At 38.1% G+C, this 26,867-nt stretch overlaps 1 protein-coding gene across 3 annotated transcripts; it reads right to left on the bottom strand.

Annotated features, from left to right (window-relative positions):
• Window positions 1–700: 700 nt before the first annotated feature.
• On the bottom strand, window positions 701–26,639 carry EXOC3 (exocyst complex component 3). 3 transcript variants are annotated; one of them, XM_059855955.1, is made up of 14 exons: window positions 26,540–26,608; window positions 25,516–25,619; window positions 23,494–23,678; window positions 19,241–19,460; window positions 16,848–17,529; window positions 12,298–12,415; window positions 9,738–9,863; window positions 8,140–8,240; window positions 7,530–7,640; window positions 6,627–6,777; window positions 5,774–5,896; window positions 3,280–3,441; window positions 1,999–2,126; window positions 701–1,557 (listed from the first exon to the last, which is right to left on the bottom strand). In XM_059855955.1, the coding sequence occupies exons 3-14, from the start codon at window positions 23,635–23,637 to the stop codon at window positions 1,386–1,388; spliced, it is 2,238 nt and encodes a 745-aa protein (XP_059711938.1). In that variant the 5' UTR covers window positions 23,638–23,678; window positions 25,516–25,619; window positions 26,540–26,608; the 3' UTR covers window positions 701–1,385. The 3 variants fall into 3 exon arrangements, with proteins under 3 accessions (XP_059711938.1, XP_059711947.1, XP_059711956.1); XM_059855964.1 differs by lacking the exon at window positions 25,516–25,619 and having other exon boundaries at window positions 26,540–26,639; XM_059855973.1 differs by lacking the exons at window positions 25,516–25,619; window positions 26,540–26,608 and adding an exon at window positions 25,402–25,425.
• Between the last annotated feature and the right edge of the window lie 228 nt (window positions 26,640–26,867).

Raw genomic sequence — 26,867 nt, forward strand, 5'->3', positions numbered from 1 at the left:
TTCACAAAGTGAGGATTAAAGCACACAGGGAAAGAATTTCAGGGACAGGACGGAATTCGAGTACAAGCCAAAGTAGGATCACCTCACTAATCTTTAACTGAATTCTTTACTGAGGGCTGATCACAACCCTCTGAGAAACAGTCAAGTTCCCCTCCCTGTACCTACAATTTTTAGGCAGAGTTTACAGTCCCACGGGACTCAAGGTCCTCTTGTGCTAAAATCCCTCAAGCACAGAGATACCAAGGTGCTGCTCTACTGAACCGTCTCTGGGGACACACTGTCCCTGTCAGTGCGGAAAGTCACAATCTCAGATCTATCCATTATCCAAACTGCTGACCTGCGCTTACCTTTTCTGGGGTACAGAGGAGCTGGGCACAGGGCTGGAATGGCACAAGGCCTGTGTGGCCAAAGACATTAGGTACACAAACTCCAGAATGTTGGATTAAAACAATGTAGGTACATGTTTTCCTTGTGCTTACCTCTGAAACTCTGGTCAGGTATTAAGAGATAATGCCTTAAATGTGTCCTTCATCAAGGAATTTTGAATCCACAGTTGTCTATTGCTATTGAAAATACTGTGGAAATAAAACCCAGTAGCTTGTGTTTTCAGAAAACTATTAAATCCAATTTTTATTCACACTTAAAACAACAGAAAAGATTTACATGCTCTGTAAATCTACAAGGATGCAAAGAATCATAGTTGAACATAGAAATGGTTTAACATTTTATTGAACTGGTGTGCTTTATGTGCTATTTTTAGCAAATCGGTGAAAAAAAATTGTACCTTATGTCTTTATTTATTTATTCAACCTATAATCAAATTGCACTGTAGCAATTTCAATCAGTCCTTTAAGTCAGGAAACTGATTTCATAATTAAGTTTTCTGCAATAAACTATTTTACACCAAAGTACATACACAAAATATAATGTGAAAGTGGATTGACATTAACACTGAATGCAGTGCCATATAAAGACAGTTCTAAAGGAGTCTGCTTAGGCATTGTAAGTGATGTATGTTAGTATATCCAGCACTAATACAGCTCTGCAGGTTTTGGTATAAATACTTTATATAGCATTGCAGTGCACTGTGCAAACATATTCCACAAGAAAAATGTATTTGCTGACAGCAAAACCAGCTGTGACAAACGGGTCAGTAAAAAAAAAAAAAAACCATGCCATTAAAAGCTTCCTTCTTCAAACATGACCTTTAATCCTTCTTTCAGGTATCTTGCATTTCCTCACGTCCAAGTCTTCAGAAAGAAATATGCCTAGCAAAATCAATGTATATTGAACTTCATTCAAAATAGCGTTGCCAAGTTTGCCCACAAATATTTCAAACCCGTTGATCCCAGAGCAGTAATGACACACAAACACAGAGTTGTCAATTACTTCAGGAGTTTTGGCACAGTGAGAGTAGGAACTGTAATTTCTTTAAAAATTGGCACATAGTTTGGATTGGGTTGGCTTGGACCTTGATCCAACGTTTCAATGATAGTCTGCTTCATATCTCTGCTGGCATCGCCTCTCACAGTCAGCAAAGCTGCAATGTGATCATCCCTGCCAAAGGAAAAGGGTAAAACTGGCATTAGGAGGAAAGATTTTGTCAAAAACAGCACTTAATTGGCAATCCTTTCACTCAGTTTCAGGTACTTTTTTATTCTTAATCAGATCTCCACTTACTCAGAACTGGTTTTTCCTGCTCAATATAAAGCACAGTTTTGGCTGCTTTTGGGACTCTAAAACCTATTTCATCCTCCCAACACACAGAGCTGAAGTATTTTTAGTATTCCTCTGCACTGCTTAAGTAGTTGTAACTTCTGGTCCAGCTCACGTACATTGTACATTAGCTTTACTTTCCCCAAGAAAGTGGTTACGTTCTAAAATATGAAAAATATGAACACATTCACACACTGTTTTAAATTTCAAAATTTGCCCAAACTCAAAGGAAATTGTGATATTATCTATCTATATATCAAATCTGAGGGCAAAGAAAATTACCTGATATCTGGGTATTTACTGACTAAAGTTGAAACTTCCAGATAGAGCAGTGAAGGATCAGTCAGCTTGATAACCTCTGCAATGGCTTCAATGATGTCACAGAGTCCTTCACTGTCCTCTCCAGAGCCCTGCAAAAGTAAACAAAAAATATTAAAAATGTCCCAAAACAATAGCAATACTCCTCAAATCTACAAATAATCCTTTAATTAATATTTTGTCTGACAATGCCCTTGAATTTTCCCAAAAGCTGAATTTTCAGACATTAAAAAAAACAAATATTTGTGAATTGCCATCATAATAATTTTCTCTCCCTGTTCTTCAGAAACCTGCTCTGAGAATATCAGTGAAGAAAGTAATGTCCCACAAACATTATGTTGTATTTATCCACACAGTGATACATTCTACTCTTCAACTTTGGGTAATTATGAGCATAAACATTAGGAATAACTGACATGAAAGCCAGATCTTTTCTGAAATATTGCTTCCAAACTGGCCCTCTGTTAGATTCCTTCAAGTCATCTGGCCACCAAAGCAGCTTTCAGCAATAGATTGATTGAACTGTATCTATTTAAACTCTGGACTATTTTAGTATTCTTAATTCAAGGTCATCTGGTTCTGCCAATCAGGTATGGTTTGTTTTCTTTATTCCACAACTTCTTCCATCAGCTACCCCAATTTTTCAGGCTTTATCTTTCCATGCATTCTCTTTGCATTTTGTCATCTGTTGGCCCTAGGAGCTTTCTAAGATCCCTGTTCCTTATGCAGTTAAAACTTTTAGGCCTGTCTTGTACATTGATTTTCAAATACCTTTTTTAGCCTATCTTTTCTATTTTGACTGAACTTTAAATGGGGTCAACATACTCGTCTTATTGATCCAAATGAACACACTGTATGCTCCTTAGGTAATAAGTAATGTCATCTGTTTGATGCCTTTCTTCTGGCCAGGAAAATCAAAGACAGATTTTTTTTTTTTTTTAACTGCTTATTTCTTTCATTTACTACTATGAACTCAGGGTACCTATCTCTTGGAGGCCATCCAAATATTCAGCTGCAGAGAGCTGTACAAACACAAAGCACTGGAAACTGGTGCTCAGGAATTTTACCAGCTGGCTTGTGTGTTTAGAATCTCTGTCTGTGCCCTCAGCTGGCATCTTTGATATTCCCAGGTCACTCCACATTTTGGAGATACGGAGATTTAACTCTAGCCATTTCCCCCGAGCAATAAACGTGTGGTTATTGTAAATTACCAGGTTAACAGCACTACCCAAAGCAAATACTTACAGCTGCAAGCTTCTTAAACAAAAATCTGAACTGTTCTGCTTCTTTGATCATTCTTTCTGCACCCTCTTTTCTCTCTTCTGCATTCTTGAAAGATATACGTTTCAGCATGATTGCTCTGATGTATTCCACAACTACTCGCCGATGGGCCTCAAGAGTCATTGTCTGAAAGAAATGGAAAAGGTGGTGAGTTATGCCAGTGATACCTGCAGATGTAGCCATTATTTTTAGGCTTTGAACTGTGTATTTGCACTTAAACACCACTATACAATTTTTGCTATTATAGATTGACTGGTTTTAGATTTTCACAGTGCTAACAGAAATGAAAATCTCTCCTTCCCTAATGATGAGCCAAGAAGCAACAAACCCAAGATATTTTTAATAATATGTCTGAGTTTTTTGCGGAGCACCAAATAACAATCATGTTCTCAGATCTTCCTTGACTGATTTGCTGTTCTGCACTTCTTTTTTTTATGGGAAATACCTACTGGTACCTGGATGAAGCATCTGGTATTGGTGCAAAAGTAATGCTGAGGTCTGGAAGTAAAGAACAAAACTAAAACCCCAAACCCTTCACATGCTTATTTTTCAACAGGAATGTAAGCAGAGTCCTTAAATCCCACGAGTCCTCAGGTGTTTTTTCTTCCCCTTAAGCATGGTGGCAAAGTTACTTACCATTAAGAAAAAGCTGGCATAACAGGTAGTCGCAAACTTTTTATCATGTTGTATTATTTAATCATTAGTATGATTAAACTTTAGTTTCAAGTTGTTATTGAAAAATGTTCTTCAGTCAAAATTTGAATAAAAAGTTTCAGGAAAGAGAGAAAAAGGGAAAAAAAAAAAAAGAGGGAGAAAACAACAGATTGCAAAGTACTGGAAGTCACAACCTTCATCCAGAACATAGAAAATGCAATTTCAAGTTCTGCTCTCAAGAGTCTGCAGAAATACCAGAGTTAGGTGGTTGCTCATGGATGGCTACTCTTGCATTGGTGGAATTGATGCCAGTTACACAAAGGAAAATGAACTGCACAGAACAGACTGTGGGGGGCTGACATGTATGGCCCATCCTGGTGGAGAGGAACTGAGGAACAGCTCCACTACAACTGAGAACACTCCACAAGAGCCAACAGTGGTATGGTAGAGCATTTAATTTACACACGAGGAAAACAGCAAAGCAGAATGTCTTAGATTCAGATTTCCTCTGTTAAAGAACTGTGTCCTTCCCTCCTTCCCACTGGGCTACAGTCTTCTTTGTGGTGCTCTGTTCATGTGGCTTTTAAAAACTGTACTTTCAAAACAGGGTTATCCAAGAATATTTTAAAACCTGAAAAAATGCCATGAAAAATCAGGGAAACAAAAGCATGGTCCAGCCTGTGCTAGAATATATGGCATCTTTTATGGGAGTTTTTTCGTGCTGGAAGACAGTGGAAAAGTCGGTATGTTGAATGCCAAAGAATCTGTTTGTAAGCTTCTTCCCCACAAGGTGGCAATAAATGCTACATGATGAAACGTATGTGATTGCAGAGATTGGTATTAACACCTCAAAACTCATGTCAAGCACTTGTACCTCACAGTAACAAACTAAATCTGGAAAAGAAAGCTGTCCCATGGATAGCGACTAATTCTGGGACTGACCTAACTTATTTTGTGCACTTTTTCTGGACTGAAAATACATATACTTAAATAATAAGGCCTCTAGGATCTGCAAATACTGAAGGTTAAAAGGTGATCAGACAATCTGAGCAGTTAAATATTACTTTGAGAATTAAGGTAAGAAAGAATAAGTGTATGACTTAGAAGGGCTTAAAAGAAGTCTCCAAGAGCTTCAAAGACTTCACCTAAATACTGATCTTGCTAGCTTCTGTTAGGTTCCTAAGTGTTAAATGATTGTCTAACACTGTCTTATTACACGAACCTGCCTTTAATCTTCCATATTATGGTACTTGTTTCTATAAATAGAGAAATTCAGATATCCTTTGACAGACAAGAGGGAAAAAATCCTAACCTAGCACATTTACTGTTGTAAGAGCACTTTAAGCATAGCTTTGCATTTGTTAACCCTTATGGCACCAGATTCACTATGCTTCATTGTATATATTAAAACTAGGAATTACTTGATGTGCATTTATAAAAAAAAAAATAATTACAGACCAGGAAAGCTAGTTTCAGAAGAGCTAATTTTATCTGAGTATGAACTTCTGAGGAGAGGTAGAAAAGTACAAACTTGAAAAAATACCTAGTAAGATGCCAAGAAGTTTCCTGGACTAAATACTACAACTTAGATCTGTCTTTGACAGTGTTATATGCCTGTGAACAACAACAAAAAAAAATAGATTCAGATTTCTGTAGTATGACAGCGAACATTTTTTCCTTTCCAGTAATGGATCAATTCCAATTTCTGCATTTCTGTTCTGAAATCTATGTGGTGTTCCAAATTCCAAATCAACATGATGCTCAGAGTACATTACCAAAGTATCACTGACTATTTTGCACCTACCTTTTTGTAAGGCTTTTTAATTTTTGCAAAGTCATTGAAATAATCCTCTACAGTGACACAGATAGTCCCCACTGCATTAGACCCCATCAGCCACTTCTTCGTCATCAGCTCATTCAGATGGGGCTGGGAAGGTGACAAAGAAGAGATCAGATCAGCTTTGTGACAGTTTCATCAGATCAGTGCAGTTACTAAAAAATGGGAGACAATTTTAAGTGTTGTCAATTTCTAAACTATGCTTCTCCCACATCCTTCCTCATGTGAGCCACTCGAGGTATCTATATTCAAAATTTTATTACAAATCTATCAAGTCCCAGAGCATCTCTCTTCACCATTTCCTGCTGTTTCTCTAATTGCTCTGTTTCCCTTTCCATACTCCCAATTTCTTTAAAGTAGTAATTTTTTCCGTGAGGGATTTTATACAAGAAGCTAGAATTCCTAAGCATGGAAATCTACCAGACAGAAAGGGGCCCACTGTTAGAATCAATTAAATATATTAATCACAGGTGAACTGTACCTGCAATGCCAACTTAATATCAGCAGCAGTTTCCCAAATAATTCCTACACCTCCAAAACATAAGACTAAGTACATCTACTAGAAAATATTAATTATATACAAAGCACCTGCCTTAAATCATCCCATGAAACCTAATTAAGCAACCTTCCAGTCTCCTAAATGCAAACTATATCAGTGAAGAACAATACTAAATATTTACTGACCCTTTGTTAGCCCACGTATAAAACCCACATATTTTATATATTTAGCAATCAAAAGGCTTCACAACTACTTAATTCTGAATTTTTTTTTTTCTTTCTAAAAAATACTTCCGGGTTTTTTGAGGAAAGAAGTTCTAACCTCTAAATCCATGAAGACTTCATCTAGCAAGCTAGAACAGCCTTCTTTAGCAATGATGTCTAAAGTTGCATCCATGTTTGCATGACTGATTGACAAGGTGTCTTCCATGTCACTTTTCAAGTATTTTCTTTTCAGACTGATGATGGATTCTCTGTGACAGGAAAAAAAAAGGGTTTTTGTCACCCACTGATGCACAATTGCACTACTACTAAATTTTTGGAGTACACACATGGAAGAAGACACAGGACAGTTATTTTTGCAAGGAGAAACAATGCCTGCTACTTGCTTTGGAAGCCTTTATTTATTCTCCAGCATGATTTTGGAGTGGTCAGTGTAGAGACCACATGTGTGTTGGTAGCAAATTGCTGATGTTGAGTAGACCTGCAAGTGGCAGCACATACAGAAGAACAGGAAGTTGGACTGCTCATCACTGAAATACGAGCCACATTCTGATACTCTTCACAGAAGGTCTGCCTTTACTTTTCTCCAGTTCAGTCCACCTTGATGGACTGAAGGTGAGAAAAGATGACAGAATCCAGACAAACTAACTAAAATTACCTTTTCAAAATCTGTAAGCTGAAGATAAATGTTTATTTGGCAACAAAATTCTTGGGATAACACCTGGTTTTTCACTGGTAAGGGGAAATGGCTTGGCTTGCCAAAGGCAAAAGCAATCACAATACCTGCCTCTCAAAACAGCACTACCTTTAAACTTGTTGCCTTTGTTTAGTCAGCTAAACTACTGATTAGTTTACTGTTAAATTTACTATTTTTATTCAGTTAACTACTGGTTAACTGAACTCACTTTGCATACAGCAGAGAAGGTTCTGGGAAGAGGTAGTATTACAAGTGAAATATCAATGGCTGCTTTTCTCATAGTACTGCAAGAACATGCAGACTTACTTGAAGGTTTGACAGTTGTTGATGACTGCAATCATGTACTGAACATAGCACTGAGGATACTGACGATTTTTAAGATGATCTTCTTTATAAAATTGAGCTTCATCTTTGTACCTGTAACACATACAAGGAAAGGCATGAAACAGACACAAATTTGTAAGAACTCAAATACACCCATAGGATCAAATGCTTCATAAGGGTCTGTCAGGTATTTAGAAGTATTTTATAAAGAGTGTGTTGCTCGTGTGATTTTTAGTGCTTTTCTTCTGGGCAAAATCCAGCCAAGGAAGTGTTTTCTCTCTTCCTTTATAGACAGAGGTATAAATTTGAGATATAAAAGAAATTAGGAAAAAAATTGAGCTGTTTGCAGACAGGACCTGAAAGTGCCACTCACCAGCACAGAGAAACTTCTGCAGTGAAACTAGGGAAGGGAAGAAAGGAAGGAGAGGAAAGAGAAGAAAAGCCTGGTTGGCATGAATGCGACAGGAGAAAGACAAAGAAATAAAGAAACATCCAAACCAAAAAAAAAAAAAAAAAAAAAAAGTATTGGAACTGTAGGAACAAATAGAGACTGAGGTAGGATAAAGCATTTGTATTTTAAACATCATGTTACCTGGTTAGAAATGAATTCATTTGCTGAAGACATAGAATGAGTACCTTTGCTTTCAAATCTTCATTTATCTGAGCAGCCACCTGAAGATTCTGCTCAAACATCTAAGAGAAAAATAGTTTAATTATAAAGAGAGGCCTTTATCAGTGGTAAAACAAAGACAGAAATCCTATCTTGGAGTCCTGGAGACTCTCATTAGCACCAGCTCTGCAGATGCTTTTTGTTTTTTTTTTTTCCTCAGACAAGCCCACTGACCAAACCAAAAGCCACTATTTTCACAAGTGTAAATAATATATTACTGGCAACCATTAATGCATGCTGCAGTGTTCTCCTGATGCTGAAAACAGCTGCATTTTTAATTCAGCAAAACAGTACTTAATCTCTTGAATTCAGTAGTGCTTTGGCTTTACAGTGTATCAAAATTCTAGGGTCAGCTCCTGCAGTTAGTAGTGAATAACACTACAACTCAAATTCCTTTGCTTCTCCCATATATGAAAGCAGTGAGCTCACAAGAGTGAAGTAAAGGAGCCTCTAAACTTTAGAAGCACAATCAGGTACAAGATCTAGGTGATTTACAGGCAACTATTTTAAGAGGAGGCAAACTAGAAAGAAAGGATACAAAGCCAGGTGGAAACATGAACTGTTTCTATGCTAAGATGATTTTGAAAATTTCACTGCTACATGCATCTCAGCACTGCAGTCCTTCTCAGCATGAACTAGAGCCAATAATCATCCACCAGTTTCTTTGACATCACACACTTTCTGAAAATGATTAGATGAAGTAAACCTTGGCACTAATACAAATGTGAAAGAATGTAGCAAAAATCTGGCATAAGGTGGGAAAAAAATAAAGTGGGAAATAAATGCAGGAAGAAGAGATAATCTAGCTTTCATTGAAGGTACCTAACACAATATTTATAAAGAAAAATTTGAAAGTGAGCATAATAAGCTGACATTTTACTGGTTGATAAAGATCACTTTCAAAACTTTCCACTACCGACAAGAGGGTGGTGCAGGTTTGGGTATTTTTGTGGCTTTTTTTTTTAAAGGATATTAGAAACTGCCTTATCTTTTCTGGTTTTAATTTGGACAGGCATTCATGTTAACTGAAAGAGTGTTTAAAACAGCAATAGTTTCAACCTTCAGTGGACTTTTTATTCTATTATTAAGGTGCTTGTATATAATGAATAATTTATAGTAACAAATATATGCCTAACTACCTCAGCACCATACAAAGAGCCTAACTCAGCACTGTATTAACAAAAACTGTCCTAATAAGTCACATATCATCTGGTGGGCTTATATTACAGCTTCACATCAAGAGACCTAAGTAAAAACAGCTCACTAAATAAAAATACCAACTAAAAATATGTTTCTAATCTACACATAAAAAAGAACTATGTCTTTAAGCACTGAAGTAAAAAAGGTAAACAAACACCTTAAAAGAAACAACCCCTTCAACTAACAGCTCTACAGGGAAAAAAAAACCCACTATACTTCAAAATACACAGAAACAAGAGTATTCTAGAAAGTTTGGCTTCCCCTCCATTCCTCCAAATCCATGTACTGCTTCTGTAAAGAATAAACAAGTTGTCTTATACCTGAAAAACAATAGCTGGGAGTGTAGTCTGATAGTACCCATCTTGATCTGCTTCTGGTTCAGTTTCTTTTATCCAGTCTTTTTTATCTGTCTCCAGTGCTTTTCGCAGCCAGCCAATGATGTTAGACTTCATTTAATAAAGCAAACAAGAGAAAGAAAATATTTAATTTAACACAACAAAACCCTCTGCTACATTATCTAGAATAGCAGTCATTTCCATAATGAAGAGTGGCATAGTAACAGATAATGCTGACCACTTGCCATTCCTACAGGATACAGGTAACAGACAAATTAAAATTTGCACTGACAAAGACAAAGGTTAGTACTGGAAGGCAGGTGGTGTAGTTTGAAGCTTCAGCACATTTTGGAAGGGGAGTGCTCCTAACACAAAAGGTAGGTCAGTTTGTCATAATCAACATGTTTACTTATTTTGGAAGAATTTATTAAGGCTCAGGCTTTAGGATTCAACCTGAATTTTTCCCCAGCTGAAAAAAAAAAAGAGTAATACTTAATGTAGAAAAAATTGCACATATCTGCCTGTACTTCCTTTTACACCTAGTTTTAGGAAACTGGTGCTCATTACTGCTGGGTACAAAACCCCGGGATTACATTAAACGGGTTGTGTTTCTTGGAACACGAGCGCTGCAGAACACAGTGACGGATACAATAGCTGGCTCTCCTCCCATCTGCCCAGCACACTGTACAGCACACAGACATTAAGAACAACTGGGTTTAGAAGGAGACTAGGCCAGTTTTCTGCATGACACATATCACAGACCTATTCACAACAGTAAAGACCAGCACGTTTGCTAAATATGTAATTGGATTCTTTGAATTCTGTCTTGCTTGTTGATGATTTCTGCTTCTTTTCTGCTTTGTTCACATTTGCTTAAAACCTGTGGTAATATAAATGTTCATACCTTTTTCCAACATGTTACAGGTATATTACTGTGCCCTACCATGCAAAATTACACATTACCAGTAGGCACAAACAGAAAGGTCATAAAAGTCCATATAGTACCCTCCTCAATTGTGTGAAACAGAATGCACTACCTTTCTTCCTCATAAGCATGAATTGCTCTGAAGAGATATGACTTGCATGACAATCTTTTAAGCCAGCAGCCCAGGGAACTTTTTTCACCTTAAGATCAGCATTTACAAGGACTTTTTTTCAAGCTAAGGTGATTGGAAAAATAATATGCTAGAAATCTGTTTAAATCGATTAGCATTTTATTTTTCATTACATTTTTGTTAACGTCAACTTCAGTATTTAAGTTGATAGTCCCAATTACTTGTACTTAGCCATACAGAATGAGTTACATTGTGTTTAAAATCACTTTTAAACAACATGAAAAGAAATAAGGTAGAAATGAAACAAATAGACAGTTTCAGAATTTTCTGCCTTAAAAGAAAAATATAGCCAAAAATCAAAACCAGCAAAAAGAAAGCCACTCTGTTTAACAGAGTGGCAACTTTGTTTTATTTACATTCTATAAATAAAATAAAACAATATTCTATACATACTATTTTTCAGTAGGTAAGGAAAAACAATTCTAAAAAAACAATATAGGTGTATTTTTTCATGCTAAGTGAGGACAAAATTAATTCAAAGGCATTTTCTGAGTCAAGGCAAAAGTAGCTTGAGAAAACAAACCAATGTGCTTTTTGTCCCAAAGGTAAGTGCAGAAAAATAACCTTGCATAAAAGTCCTAATAAAGCTAATGGGAAGCAGAGCCTCTACTGACAACTTCCTTGAGTTACTACAGGGTTGGTTCATATTATTGTGAAGAGTATAAAGTCCAAGTAGTTGCTGTTGCTGGACACATTTTAGTAGCTGACACATCCAAAGAAGCACAAAAATTTCCCTTCTCTGATTGGCAGAGCTCCTTAAGTTAGGAGAAGTAGGAATTATTGGGTAATTTAAGAACAGCAAGCCCAAAGTTACAACTACCCAAATATCCACTCTTGGAGGCAATTAGTGGATCTGGCAATCACATAATGCTTGCTTTGCCATGAAATTCACCAGTTTCTAGTGACTCTTAGGATAACAAAGAAGCAGTGCCTTTATGTTTAAGATACGCTTGAAATGGCATCCACAAAAGGAAATTATGCTCATGCAGTTAACAGGTGTGAAAGGAAAAAGGCTGTTAAAACAATCAAACTGGCAAACATGAACATCCTGATTACCTTGAAAAAATCACATCTGTATCAAATGCTGATGTAGCTACAGTGGGGATCAAACTGCCTACAGTGTCTTTTTAAGTGCTAACATACCAGCACTATGGATTTAGGCATACAAAGACTGGAATTCCTTCCTTTCTAATAAATTATTATTAATATTCTGTAAAGCATCACTACTCCTTGAAATGTTCTGATTTACATACATAAAGTAATCTGATTATGGCTTTATAAAGAAACTTACACATAGGATATTAACATTTTCATAAAAGTGATGGTGTAACATTCACATTTGTTACAGTTTCTCTGATGGAGGAGCAGCACTGAGGTACTAATGAAGAGATAAACTCATCTGAATGTGTCTTTGCACTGTTATTACTTACAGTGAGTGTTGACATATACTTGCTGAGAAGCTGGTCTACCACATTTTGTGAAATCAGAGCATCCAGAGAATTTACATCCACTTCAGGAGACAGTTCTGAATTTCCCATCATCTCAGCACTGAATGAAAAAAGAAAAAAAAAACCAAAAAAACTGCAGATTAATAAAGAAAAATTAGATAAAAAGTTAAAAACTAAAAAACAATGCAACTTTTTCTGTATGTTCACTGTAAATGACAATTTTCCAGTACCTACACATTTCAAAAAGTTTTTAATAGCAAGTGCAACAATAAATGCATTTACAAGAAATGTAAATAACATTATATGAATGAAAGAACAGGATGTAAAAGCTACAGCCCAGGATATAATAAAAAGTATTACAGACATTTAAATATACAACCTTTTCATGCATTCCTTACTTTTATGTACAAGAAGTAATGATTACTTGAAACTAAATAAAAACCAACTGCTTCAGCCTGTGGGCTCTTTGTAGGGCACATTTTTATGTATCTTTTAAATTTCAGAGGTGACGACAGACAATTTATACATTTTGAATTTTAGAACAGTAAAGATCAGTGACAAGTATGAATTACTGTCTTCAGATTCTCAAAAGAGCTTCTGTTTTGGTACTTGTATCACATCCATGTAAAAGCTAAAATATATTAAAAGAAAAGCTACCTATGCTTCCTGTCTTGGTAAAGAATATAGCTAATCTAAGAGGAAGAAGCATCTTCCAAGACAAATCAAAGGTGCATTTCATGGATACTGTATAAGATCAATTGCTTGCAAAGAAAATTCTTGATTTTATAGGATTTAAAAGAGATTAAAGCAAAATATTTTGACAAGGATTATACAAAATTAATACCTTACAGTGATATTTTGCATCTATATAAGATCATAAAATGACTGGCTTGTGTAATCAAAAAATCCCCAAAGCTATGCCAAAGCACAGTATAGCAAGGATTCTTAATATTTCATGCTCAAAAAAATCAATAAGTCAAACCCACACTCTTCAGAGAGTGCTTTATTAACAGCTGATGGAAATATATTCAATCATAATAACATAAATTGTTTCACATTCCATTTACAGTGGGCTTTTCAGAAACAAACCACAAATTCTGTAGTTGCAGAGGCTACTACAAAAACAAATGGCAACTTAAATTCCTAAACAAGTGCCCAGTTTGTATAGTTCTGCAAAGTGAAGTTGTTCTCTGGGTACATGCAGGGAGTCAGCATATGTTGCTTCCACTTCCTGGAAAAAAATAAATCCCAAAGCACTGAAAAAACCACTACAGCTATGAACTTTAAATGCCAAAATTCTTGCATTTTAAACCATAAAAGCTACTGTGACTGAATATCCTACACTAATAGCATCTTCTTGGCTTGTAAGAAAAGAGGTTGAAATTACTTTAAGTGGCTCAGTCTATCTGGAAAACTGAATTCCATTCCGTTGCTGTTTACAGAACGAACACACGTAATAGCAGGACCTGCTCTAGGTTGATTCAGAGGAAACGTGAGAAGCTGTTTACGGCACTGTGCTGTGTTAGAAAATATTTCTAGCCTCATTATATATCATTATCCCTGTTCACAAGGCCACAGAGACATAAACCTTTTCTCAAAGCACATCACCTGAAACCCCAAAGCAAGGACCAAAAGCTTCTACAAGCTTTAGCCCACAACATAAAGATTCTTCCTATACACATTTTCTCTTTCCTGTTTGTCACAGCCAAGTGCCTGGGGAAAAGAAGTGACAGACAACCTTCTTCCAAGTGGCACAAGACTTCCAAGTGTTGGTAAGTTATTTACCTTCAACAAGAAGTTAATACAATTATGATTAAAATTTCAGCTTGATTATAATTTGGAAAGTAGCATTTTAGAAAGCTTCTATTCTGACATCAATCCTGCTCTATCTAGTGAAAAGAGATACTGGCTCTAGAGACAGCATCCAGCTATACGTATAGTAGTATTCCTTCTGTTCCTTAAAGTGAACATTGTTGTCACCATCTGTAGCAATCCTAGTGAACTCCTAGCAGTTTTGTCAACACTCGATCAGTAATTCATAAAATGATGCTATGAATATGAGCATCAGGATCTTACAAGACTTTTAATTTTCCTCAAACACAGATTAGAGTCCTGGTCCCAACCCAGTACACATTTAATAAGAGTATGTCTCAAACTCTCATTGGTTTAAACATGGAAGAGAAACTGACCTAGCACAATAAAACTCCCGCTCAAATATTAAAGGCTATTATTCCACATGTAGTATCACTTTATTTCTGAGCTGTAAGTTGCATATACTTCTAAAAACAGCTTCCATGCAGACATGGTCTGATAAAGAAACCCCCATAACTCTTTTGTAACTCTTATGTTGCAAATACTGAAAAAAAGTTGTGCATGAATTCATCACATGGAAAAAAACCTCAATGCTTCTCTTCAGTCAGTACTCTCTCATTTGGTTTTGAAGTGCAGTTTCAATATGCAAATACAATACAAATTTATATTATCCCTCTACGATTCAGAGTTCTCATGATGCCATTCTCCTTCCTAGTTTATTATAAACATACCCCTATGGAGAATTGTTTATTGTATTGTTAAAAGATGTCCAGCAATTGTGATTTGATAAGCTCTGAAAATATCCCTGTTGAGAACTTAACTTTCCCACTCAGAAACCCGCGCTGATTTCTTCTCCCACTGTGCACTCCCAATACACAATGGCTAATTCTCTTAGAATCATCTCACAGAAGATGGTTTGGGTTGGACCTTAAAGACCATCTAGTTCCAACCTGCCTGCCATGAGCAGGCATGCCACCCCTAGAACAGATGTCCTTAACACTTCCAGGGATGGGGAATCCATAACTTCTCTAGGAAATTACTTTTCCAGTATTTATCATCCTATTTATAACCTTTTATTGTAGCATACAGGAATATAATTCCTGTACTGCCCTCTTGGGCTTTTTTTTTAGAGAAGAGAGAAAGTCAAAGCCTTAATTTTTTCCTTCATAGTACTTCCTCTAATTTCCATCCCACTTGTTATGCAGATATGCAGGGAGAAGAGCATTCTCAGATATCCTGTAGTGTGTCTACTCCTCTCACTGTTTCTCTTTCTTCACAAGGTTCAGCCACCAGGTGCTATGAGCCACATGACTTGCTTTAGCAAGATTTGTTTGCTTTGTAAATAGAAGTAGCACTGGCTTTGCTCCCTCCCTTTGCTCTTCCAATGATGGAACACACAGATTTAGAGCTTTAGTTCTGAATTGCCTAACTCAGTAACAATCTACTCTGCTTTCTGGGGGAAGAAAGTAGAAGGGCAATTTTAGGACCAAGAACTGCCTTACTGGAACATAAGCCCCAGGACACAAATAAAGAGCCTGAGAACAGGATTTCTGCCAAGGTCAGGCATGAGAAGGACTCACACTTCTGATTTTCATTCATTGTAGAGTTATTCCTCTGGCCTTCAAAAGAAGAAAAGGCCAATTAACTCAGCTGCTTATTAGTGGCTGCATCTCTCTTATATCCTGCATGGGTATCTAAGTATGCACAAGTCGGTGCTCCTGATTCTTCCTTGCAGGGAAGAAAAACCAGGAGGACTTTGCAGTGTATAGTAAAGCACAGAGTACTGAACACAAACCTGAAAGCTGGTTATGAGAACTCTCCAGAACAGTATTATCTCCTACCTATGTGCTTTATGGCACTATACTCTAAACCCACCAAGTGTCTAAATTTGTTGCATTAGCGATACTGAACAATTGAGGACATCAAAAGCACAGCACAGAACCTGGGTCAATGCCAGCTATTCAGAACAGGATTACAGTCATGAGCCATAGAAAGGCTAGCAGCACTTTTTCCCAAACAAATCAGTTGCTCTAGTAACTACATGCCAGCAAAAACCAGAGCTGCCATTTGAACTGTTTCTACCTGGAAAATGGAAAAAAAAAAGCAACAAACCCTCCACAATGCTGAAGTTATCCCAGCAAATCAGACAAGTCAAATAAAATAAGCATAAGACTATCATAGAAAACAACTTGTAAGCAGAAATTCTTCTAAATAAACAAATAATCACACAGTTTTGAGAGAAAACCTAGAGGAAGTTACCACATTCTTTCCATTTAACAGTAATGAGGCAACTGAAGCAGTCCCACCCCCTGTAGAAGAGAACAATAGAAAGTTAATAATCATACAGATCTTCCGGGGCTGTGGCCACAACAAACATTTTGTTTCACACACAAGTTCTCAGTCTCCTGTTCTCCCTAATAGTTCACCAAACTGGTACACAAATACGAGGTGACTGTAGCTTCCTGCAGGTCTTTAACTGCATTAAAATTTTAAGCAACTCAAAATTATACATTATAAAATACAAACAAGTTTTAACGAGCAATTTCCAGGAAGCAAAATGTGCAATGAAGAGTAAAGAACTTGATAGTTTGATATTGTCCTTTTTCTGTTTTATCTTATTGTATGTTAATAGACATGCAAATACTAGCACAAACTGTTTTGCATGTCTCCTCTTTGCATTCCTCTTCCTATTCCTAACAGAAAGGATAAGTGGGCCTTACCTAGTGTATGTATTCAAAACCCAGCTTAGAAGGCTAACGATCTCATTTGCTTCCAGATCCTCTGCAGCAAGTTCTTGCATTCGGGTGGCCAAAGCTTGATGGTACATGTTTAGCAACCTGTTGAAAATGTCATAATGTGGAGGAAAGCATTGATCCAGCAGGGTCTTGGCCACGAGCAGGTCATCAAGGACGTATTTACGGATGATTTCAAGATGCCGCACAAGCCACATTTTGTCAGATTCTCTGGTGTCTGCCTGAGTGCCTTCAATCCGTGTGCTCACAGTTCTCTCCAAAATATTGAACATTTTCTCTTTCCACTTCTTTGGTCTGCCAGGAGGTATGAATCCAGTCTGTTTTTTCCTGTCTAACATGCGCCTGTCAATTTTCTCCTCCCTCTCAATTATCCTCACAACAGAGACAAGCAAGGTTGGATCTCGACGGACTGTAACAAGAGATCTTTGAACCACCATCCAAAGCTGCTTTGCCAATTCCTCAGACAGTTTCTGCATATCCCCAAAGTATGTGTGGATGAGGTTCATGTCATGTGTGTTTTTGCTGTCCATGCGGTACTGCTCATACATCAGGTCATCACGAGAACACTCCAAGTCCATCAGTTTCCGGTGAGCCTGCAGAAGTTCCCCTCGCTCAATCAGGTCGTGGGTCTCCCTGACTATCTCTGGAACTGAAAGGCAGGCAAGATGAAGAAAAATCACATACAGTACAACACTGTTATCAAAATACAAGCAATTAATACAAGACAATCAAAGTACTAGGAAAAAAGCTGGAGAATGGCTGCAGTAATTTTTTTTTAGATATTTTGAAGGAAATAATTTTGAAATATTCAAAAATTGTTAGTAAATGTTACGTATCCATTTTTTATCAGTGTCTAAACAAAGATCACAGTGCCAACATAATTTTCTCTTTCCCTCCTGATGCCAAAAAATAAATAAATGAATCCTGGAAAGTCTGTGAAATAAGCTGCAGTGCTGGCCTTCTTATACATTATATAAAAGGCTTTTAATTTGCCTGACTAAAAGTCACTCACTTCGTTGAACCTGAGGCTGCATAAACCCAACAAATGCCAAGTTTTACCTCCTTCTTGAACAGTTTTTGCCTGCTTAAGGCACAAATGAAGGCTAGGGAGAATTACCTATGCTGCTAAAATATTTAGAAGATATTTTGTCTATTATTTTTAAGTATTTGAGGAATCCTACGGAGGAAGATTAGGATCCTGTGGGGGAATAATTGAAAAATCTCATCAGAAAAATTTGTCACTGCAAAAAAGGCAGCTAGTGATAAAACTAGCAGCTCACAAAAAGTTCTAATGATTGTGTGTGTGTGTGTAAATGTCTTTTCAATCATGATAAAAACCACTTTGTTTATAAAACATTTGACCATCTCTGATAAAAACAACTATACTGTTTAACAGCTCCAGGGGGAGATGCTTCATACTAAAAACCTCTCAGAAAGCCTCAAAAGGTTTATTGTCTCAGTTGAAGTCATCTGTGTAAAATGAAACAACACCCCCAAAACAGCTCCACATTGGAACATGCATCATTCTGTTGTTCTTTGTTTTTAGTTGCTAGACATTGCATGTAAACACTTTTCTTTAAGTTGCACACTGTATCTGATACTGTAGAGGTTACGTACACACAGAGAGTAAACTAATCAACCTGGCATGGCTGGGAAGCAATTTTACTTTATAGGTGCACCTTGTGTATTAGTATCAGAAGATAAAAGGAGAGAAAATTCTGTTTAAATAGGTTTAGTCCCTCTTACAGGGGTAAGATACTTACAATTACTTTTAAGTAGAAAAGTCCTGGCAAGGAAGTCACCATGACTCAAGATGGAATGCAGTGTGCATTTCATCACAGCTACACAAAATGACGCAGGTAATCACATGTTCTTTATCTTTACAGTATCCCTTTTATTACAATAATCTTATTTCATTTTGCAAACCCTCAAAGATGTACAGTGCTACAAAATGTTTTTGCCTCCTAAGATAATTTCATACTATGTGTACCCAACAGGCTCACTGTAGGTGTCCAGCTCAGGTGGCAACACACCAGAACTTTACAAATATTCTTTATTTGTTGCTTCCATATTTCAGTCTTACATACTAAACATATTATCCCAGCTACTGATTGCTTGCAAGAAATTTCTTTGTGAGTTGTGTATGATGGCCAGACTACAAGTTCCTACAGCACAACTTAGTCTTCATCTATATTAAATGTTTACCAGCTGCTTCCCTGTATGTGATGTGTAGGTCATTCTTCCTTAACTCTTCCTGTGAAGTTTAAAGCTCTCAACATTAGCTGACAACCTTACAGCTGTTAGCACCATATTGAAGTGTTTTCAGTATGTGATGGATTATATAAAGAACAGTAGATTACCGGAAAATATATTCTTGAGATTTTCTACAGCAGCTGCCAGTTGGCTGTGTTGCACTACAGCATCCTTAACATCCTTGAGGTTTTCTATAGTGTTGATGCTCTGTCTCCAGTCCTTATTGACATCTATCAAAGACTGCTGAATGTCCTTCACATCATTCAGTGCATTGTGTAGTTGGCTTAAACCTGTTCGTACTCCATCTAACTGTGACTGTATTGCTGCCTTAAATATAAAAAGACAAAGACAGACCATATTATTCTTCATAAGTTTCATGTTTTCAACATTTCTCAAGATTTAATTTCCATTTCAGTATCTAACATTTTCAGCAGAAAAACACTGCTATCAAAATACAAACAATTAATACAAGATAATAAAAGTACTAGGAAAAAAGCTGGAGAATGGCTGTAGTAATTATTTTTAGATATTTTGAAGGAAATAATTTTGAAATATTCAAAATTGTTAGTAAATGTTACATTTCCATTTTTGATCAGTGTCTAAACAAAGATCACAGTGCCAACACAATTTTCTCTTTCCCTCCTGGTGCCAAAAAAAAACAGAAAAGCAAATATTCTAATTAACTAGAAGTGTGCAAAATGTTATGTGTGCCCACAAACCATTTTTTTTGAAGTTCTGAAGCTGTATCCAGTTTTGAAGGACCTAGATACAATTAGTTCACCCACAAACTAACATAGGAGCTTAGGAAGATGGACTGTAAACTTTGTAATCTATATTAAACCAGGATCAAAGGAATGAGACTTCTCTGCATTTCCTTCATAAATTAATTTCAAAGGAGAATATCAAAGAAAGTTGATGCTTCATCAGAATGTTTGGTATGTATGGATTCTCAAAAGCATTTTAGTAATGCAATTACAAATTCTTACCCGCAACAGAAAATATTCTAAAAAAGCCCAAATTTAATTCTGAAATGTTCTTAAAAAACTCCAAAAGCTCCTGGAGGCAAAAGAAATCCCTAAAGCAATTCAGTCAAAACAAACAACAAAACCCCAAACTGAATATAATTTTCATGCTGTGAAACATCAATGACCAGACCAACAATGCAACCACTAGATTACTTTGGCATAAAGACAGGTTATTGATATGGATGCCTTGTGACACGTGACACTTCAAATAATGACTCTTCAAAGAGGCTTTTAGGTCTGAATATCATTCAGGTGTCCAGACACTGTACAGAAAATGCATTATAGTGCATATCTGAGAGAAAGAAATCAGATCACATCCACAGCATATTTTTTAGATACATAGTTTTAAGAAGATGTGATGAAGGTGAAATCAGAGGAGTGGAAAATGCAACTAGAAATAACAGGCTTCAAAAGACAAGCAAGCTATCAGTGAAAACCCAGCTGCCTAACTCGGAAACTTGAGGCAACCAGTAAAGAAAAAGGGGCATTAATCGTTTTCCTAAGCTCAAACCACATTTTTTGCCAGACTTTTAAGGCCCAAAAGCTTGGATAGTTGTGGATCTTGTTGTCGGACACTAGAGGCCAAAGAGGAAATCCTGGTAACTGCAAACAACATTTACTGCATTTTAAATGTACTGGGAAAGTGCCAGAAAAATGCAGTAATTTTTAAACCAAGCTTATTTATGTACTTTCAAATTATGACATGCAGATTTTATTGATAAAAATGTATTTCCCTGGCACACTCAGCACAATTACGCAGTAGTAAGGCATTTTTATACTGTTTCTATCTATAGAACTGCTGCATTAACACATTTTTCCTCTACAGGAACTGAGATAATTAGGATACTCAAACACAATCTTCTGCAGCTGACCATAAAGTATTTTAAAAATCACATGAACATTAAATGTTCAATACTTCTGCTTGGATAATTTTTTCTGAGGCAGATCTTCCAAGTATTACATAATCAAATTTTTGCCTACTTATCCTTTGCAGAAACTTGATAACGTTGAACTAAAACAGTCAGGGATCTAAGTCCTTGACACAAATGGACATGGAAATTCTAAAAACAGACATCCATCCATGCTCAGTTTGTCTTCAAATAGTCAGCTGGAGCCAGGGGATGGGGTGATGGGGCAGGGAACAAAGCATGTCCCAGCCTAGACTTTGCTTCCTAGAATGCATACTCATCTTCGATTGGACTGACCATCACTGTATTAAAGAAATGAAAACAAAACTAAGCCATCCTGGGAAAAGGTCTCAAAACTTTTCATGTTTTTTCAACGGACAGCTTTCAACATGAAGCCTGAATCCTGGCTTCCTGGTCTCCCTATGGCTCAAATCCATGATTGCACAGCAGCTAAGAATCAAAAGGGAGAGGACTCATGCATGTTTATATTCTGGAACATCCAGAGCCTAAAAACTTCCCTAGAATATGTGTATTTATACAGCATTTCTTCACAGAGAAATTCTTCCACAGCCTGAGTAAGAGCACAAACAAAAATGGCTGCCAACAATTATAATTTTACAGGCTCTGAAAGAGATTTCAAGCAGCTCTTCTACCTTCTGGACTACAGAACCCAAAAGCATCTACAATGACCTACAATCAGTCTACAATGCTACCTGGTGCTCTTCCACATATTCTTTCAGAGTTCTGCTACCGAACCCCAAAAAAACTGCTTCACTGAGTGCCATCAGTCTCACACACAAAACTGATGAATTTGATATGTTTCAAAGCAGTTTTTTCTCTAAGAGTTTATGTTACACAGGAAGAAATGCAGTAAGGGATATAAGAAATGGACATAACTAAAAATACAGGAGAGGATTTGGAGAGGATGTTTATATTCACCTGAAGAAAATGATGACAAAGATGGCAGCATACCCAGTCAGAAAGAAGCACCTAACATGCTCACACTGAAAGATTTCCCATGTGTTCATTCACTCAGATGAAGTTGTAATCAATTCAGTCTGAGAAGTCAGCAACTCCTCTGGCTGATAATCCCGATGTCTGTCTCCCCATCTTCCACACCACACACAGATACAGTTTAAATCCACAGCAGGAGTATTTCTTACATCCTCTCTGTGCTCCCTTCCATAAAAGTAATTCTCTCGGGAAAATCAGCACTGCTGTCCATTGCATCACTAACCAGCACCTTTGTCAGGAATGCATCCTGAGAGGATTAAGGGGTACTGAGCTTCTTTTTGGAACAGGTATTTCCAAACACCTACGGATGATTGAACTAACTTAAGGCAAACAACAGGGAAAATAGCTATAAAGTGGATTTAGGCATTTACAAGACCTACAAAGTTTAGTCACAACTGTCTATAGAAGCAGCAAATGACTGTGCTCATATATTATAAATGGATCACAGTAGCTAAACAGCTGAGCTATTATTAATAGACTCTATATGCTTCCTGACTTAAATCTGAAAAGCCCAGTCCAAGTCATCAGAAAAATTTCTGTTTCTATGCTACAAAAATCAACACGTAATTGGCTATATATAAATAGCACATTATATATAAATATCAATTTTTTTGCGCAAGAAAACTGGTTTTCTTCTACTTCATACAGACTCCCACCAAGGAAGAGCCATTAAGTACCTATAAAATAAACTAAGTGGAATATAAGATTAGATACAGTGTATACCAGCCACTTTGACTTGAGAAAATGTTTCCCAAAGCACTTTTCTAAGACTCTACTCCATCTGCTTAATACAGTGATCTAAAATGACTATTGGCAAATACCAGTGAAGGAAGAAAACACAAAACTCAGTAACATACAGACAATAAACACAAGACGACCATACTCCTCTATTTCAAGCTAAGTCCATGTATGTGAATGTGCAACCACTCACAGGTACACCTGTGAAGGAGAAGCAAAATCATGGGGTCACTTCTACAAGAGACAAAAATGTGATGTATTTTAGCTATCTTCCCTAAACCCATGTAAAAGTCAAACGGGCAACTGACTGATCCTTTTTCAGATGCAATCATTAATTTTTTGTTACAAGTTCAGTATTCAGTCACTAAGACAAAAAGGTTTGCTGACTGACAGGGTACAGAGCAGGGTAGCTGTCCATGAATAAATTGCAGAAGGTACAGGACCTAAGAATACTTGAAATGCTTGAATAAAACATTAGCAAGATGTATAATGTTAGTCTGCATTACTTTCAGGACACAGATTTTCTGGTTTGGACACAAAGTAAAAACTGAAGTCCCTGGTTTAAGAATATCTATCTGGCTGAAATGCAGATTCAAAAAAAAAAATACAGAAAAAAAAAAAAAGAAAGTACACTCATGATACACCACAGACACTCAGGTTTATCCAACTTTGTACCTTGAGTCGAGCTTCTACTGAAGCCTTCTTACGAGCTTCCCTTCTGCGATACTGTTCCACTTTATCCAGCTGATCAGGACGCTGAAGCATTCCTGCTACTCTCTGAACAGCTGTTGCAACTGCTTCCCTATCTGTTTCCTCCATGGTTGATTAGGACCTCAGAATGCCTTCATTACTTAACAGGACTGAAAAGAAATAAAACATTTTTTAAAAACCCAACTTTTCTCATTTCAATGGCTATGTGGCATTTCAAAGCTAACAAGTGGAGAATTGACTTTGGCAATAAAAGCGGTGAAACTTGACAGAAGCATCATTAAACCACATTCTAAAGAGAAGCAACTGGAATTCTACAAGAACTGCATTTAAAGGCACTTAACTCAGTCTCATTAGCTCCCCTGCAATGTTTTTTGCTGCTGTTTTTGCATTTACCTCGCTCTAAGTTTGAATTTTAAAAAAAAACCAAAACAAAATACCACCAAAAAAGCCCACCACCACAAGACAACCAAATCTTCATTAAAAGAAGAATTCTATTTAATCCAAAGGTAGGTTGGCCTATTAAAAGTGTAATAAGACAAGCATAATGGAATCTCTTAGAAAGTTCAAGCAAAAGTCCTAACTCATCCTGAACTATAACTGGGTGGAGTTGAGAGTACCACAGCCCTCATGCAGCAATAGGTCAATTTTGCTACCAAAACTGGGGAGAAACATAGGCAGTGGAAGCTCCAAACACAGAGACTTAAGTATAGAGCACTTCCATTTAGGCTTCTGATGGATAATTTTTTTATTTCCTACTCTTGATTTCAGTTCTTCTCACAGTATCAGTCCAGTCCATCAGGTGTATAGGGAAAAATTATTCAAGTATTTCACCTCAGTCTCCAGCAGAATTTCTAGTGAAGCCAAGACATGCAGGCAAACAAGTATGGGGAAAAGGTAACATCTGCTGTCCTTCAGGGCAGACCTGTTCTCTCAAACTTGGTTAGCTACTAATAGAAAATAGGGAGGATGCCATCCCCAAGGATGCAATACCATGGTGTCCACAGACTTCTGAGGAGTTTGGAGTTCCTTGTTGCTTCTGACTATCTGGAGTTCCTCGTTGCTTTCAAATTATTTCCAACATTTTATGTCTTTGGCCTCGCAACTAAACAGAATATTTTAGGTTCTGCTGCCACAGCTAGAGATTATACTCTCTCATACCCATATTATTCTTTGAAATTAGATATTTATTTTCAGAGCACTCTGCATTCATAAATCCAGCACATCACTTAATCTCAGCAGAACAGTGATCTAAAGAACTGTGCAGAGTACACTGCAAAAAGAAAGTGCTTTTTCTTTTTGCTGAAAGAGCAAAAGCAAGAAAACTCATGGGACACGAGAAATTGACAAATGAAGGAAGCATTGGGTGGGGGCACCCAAAAAACCCTAAGAAACAACCAAAGTAAAGAAAATTGCTCACTACTGCTCACAGGCAAACTAACACTCCAGCCAGTCTTTGAATAATCACTACCGTGGAAACAAAACCCCCATATTTTATTGCTAAGTATGATATACACTAGAGAACTTCCTTTTGGCCAGTTTGGGTCAGATGTCCCCACTGTGCCCTCTCAATCTCTGCCCACCCTCAGCCTACTTGAGGGGAGTGGAGGGCAGATTAGGAAAAAGAGAAAGCCTTCACACCATACAAGCCCCCTTCAGCCATAGCCAAACACCGTGGTGTGAGTAGCACTCTCCTTGCCACAAACCCAAAACACAGACTGTTATAAAGAAAGTCAACTACATCGCAACCAGACTCTGTAGAGCATTAGCAAAATTCCTAATTTTATAACTTATCACGGCTAAACAACACTCAAGGTTTGCCTGTGAGCTCTGTAAGAGCCTAAGCCTACGTCTCAAGTTCTGTATCTCTAGTACCTTGAAGAACTACATGCATAAGTATGAACTTATTCCAGAATTATGTCTACAGAGTAAGCTCCTGTCCTTCTTTACTACTGGCCTGGTTAACTCAAACCATGTTTGATTTCTTACTCTTCATCTAAACACGCAAGATCTATTTCCATCACTTGTGCTTTGGAATGAATACTCCAATACTTCGTTTGGTTCAATCCACCTCCAAGCTATAAGGGCTCTACCTAAAATTAAAAAAAAAAAAAAACTTTTAAATATGAATTTACTACAGAAATTGTATTATGCAGCAGGGGGCTTTATCCTGAATTACTGCCCTTATTAAAAGCTCTGAATACATCCCACAGACTTTCAACATCTTTAGCTCACAAAGCCACTACCCAGGCACATCAAGGAGACCTCGTCAGCAGAATCAGAAGCCAGCACACCATAACAAACACGTCGAGGCAGATAGCCTCTTGTAGAACCACCCAAAAGGAACTGCAAACTTTAGGAAGCCACGTCAATTTCATACAGAAGCTGTGAGTCAAAACTACACACATCTTCAGCGCAAAACAGAGGCAGAAGTGAACAAAACTACGTCCCGAGACGACTCGGGAAGGCTCCAGCTGCAATCGCATCCTTATCCAGGGGACTCACGCTCCAGAGGCGAGCCAGCGGGGACAACAGACTCCCAGGGTGAGGCCGCTGCCCCTCTGCAGAGGAGGCCCCTGCTCCTGCCGAGGAACGCAGCGAGCCCTCCGAACAGAGCTCGGGGAAAGCAGCGGCGGCAGCCCCGGCCGGCAGCCCCGGACCCGCCCGGCTCCTCCCTGGCAGCAGTGGCTCAGCTCGAATCATTCGCACCGACGCAGGTGCCCGTCCGTGCCGGGCAAAGGCCGGAGACCTGCCCGCGGGCACGCCGAGCTCCTTCGCCCTCCGCCGCGGCCCCGGGACAGGACGAACCCTCAGCACCCCCTTCGGCCCCGCCACCCCGAGGGGCTCCCGGGATCGCCCCGGCCCATCTTGCCCCCCACCCCCTCGGCTTCCCACTGCCAGACCGGGATCCCTACAACTGGCGACAGCCCGGCAGGGGCCGGCGCGGCGGCGCTCATCGGCCGGCAGCGGCGGGGACCGGGCGGGCAGGGCGGGACGCGCGGCCGGCACTTACCGGGGCCGCAGCCGCCCCTGCTCGGGAAGGCGCTGACAGCCCCCGGTGCGCCGGCGCACGCCCAGCCGCGCATGCGCACGGCGCTACCGGCGGCGCCGCCTCCTCCCCCTCTTCCTTTTCTTTCCTTTTTTTTTTTCAACAGTTTTTTAACAGTTTTTCTGTTAAGGGGCGCAGCGTGTGTTGCTGGGGCCTGGTTCAAAGTCGTCGAAATCGTTGTGGAAAAAACAAACAAACAAAAATGCCAATAAAAAAACTTCACGACTCTTGTGAGGTGTTAAAGCTTTGGGTTGGAGTGGTCGCCTACTGCAGTGGGTGTCGTCTGGGAGAA

This window comes from Haemorhous mexicanus, chromosome 1 (assembly GCF_027477595.1).
Source record: "Haemorhous mexicanus isolate bHaeMex1 chromosome 1, bHaeMex1.pri, whole genome shotgun sequence".
NCBI classification, from domain to species: Eukaryota; Metazoa; Chordata; class Aves; order Passeriformes; family Fringillidae; genus Haemorhous; species Haemorhous mexicanus.

Excerpts from the sequence above, each read along its gene's own strand:
- EXOC3 (XM_059855964.1), bottom strand. The coding sequence starts at position 23,637 with ATGGAGGAAACAGATAGGGAAGCAGTTGCAACAGCTGTTCAGAGAGTA. Across the intron at positions 8,241-9,737 it reads TCCCAGCTATTGTTTTTCAG|ATGTTTGAGCAGAATCTTCA; the intron begins GTATAAGACAAC and ends TTTTTCTCTTAG. Across the intron at positions 3,442-5,773 it reads TTAAAAAGCCTTACAAAAAG|ACAATGACTCTTGAGGCCCA; the intron begins GTAGGTGCAAAA and ends CATTTCTTTCAG.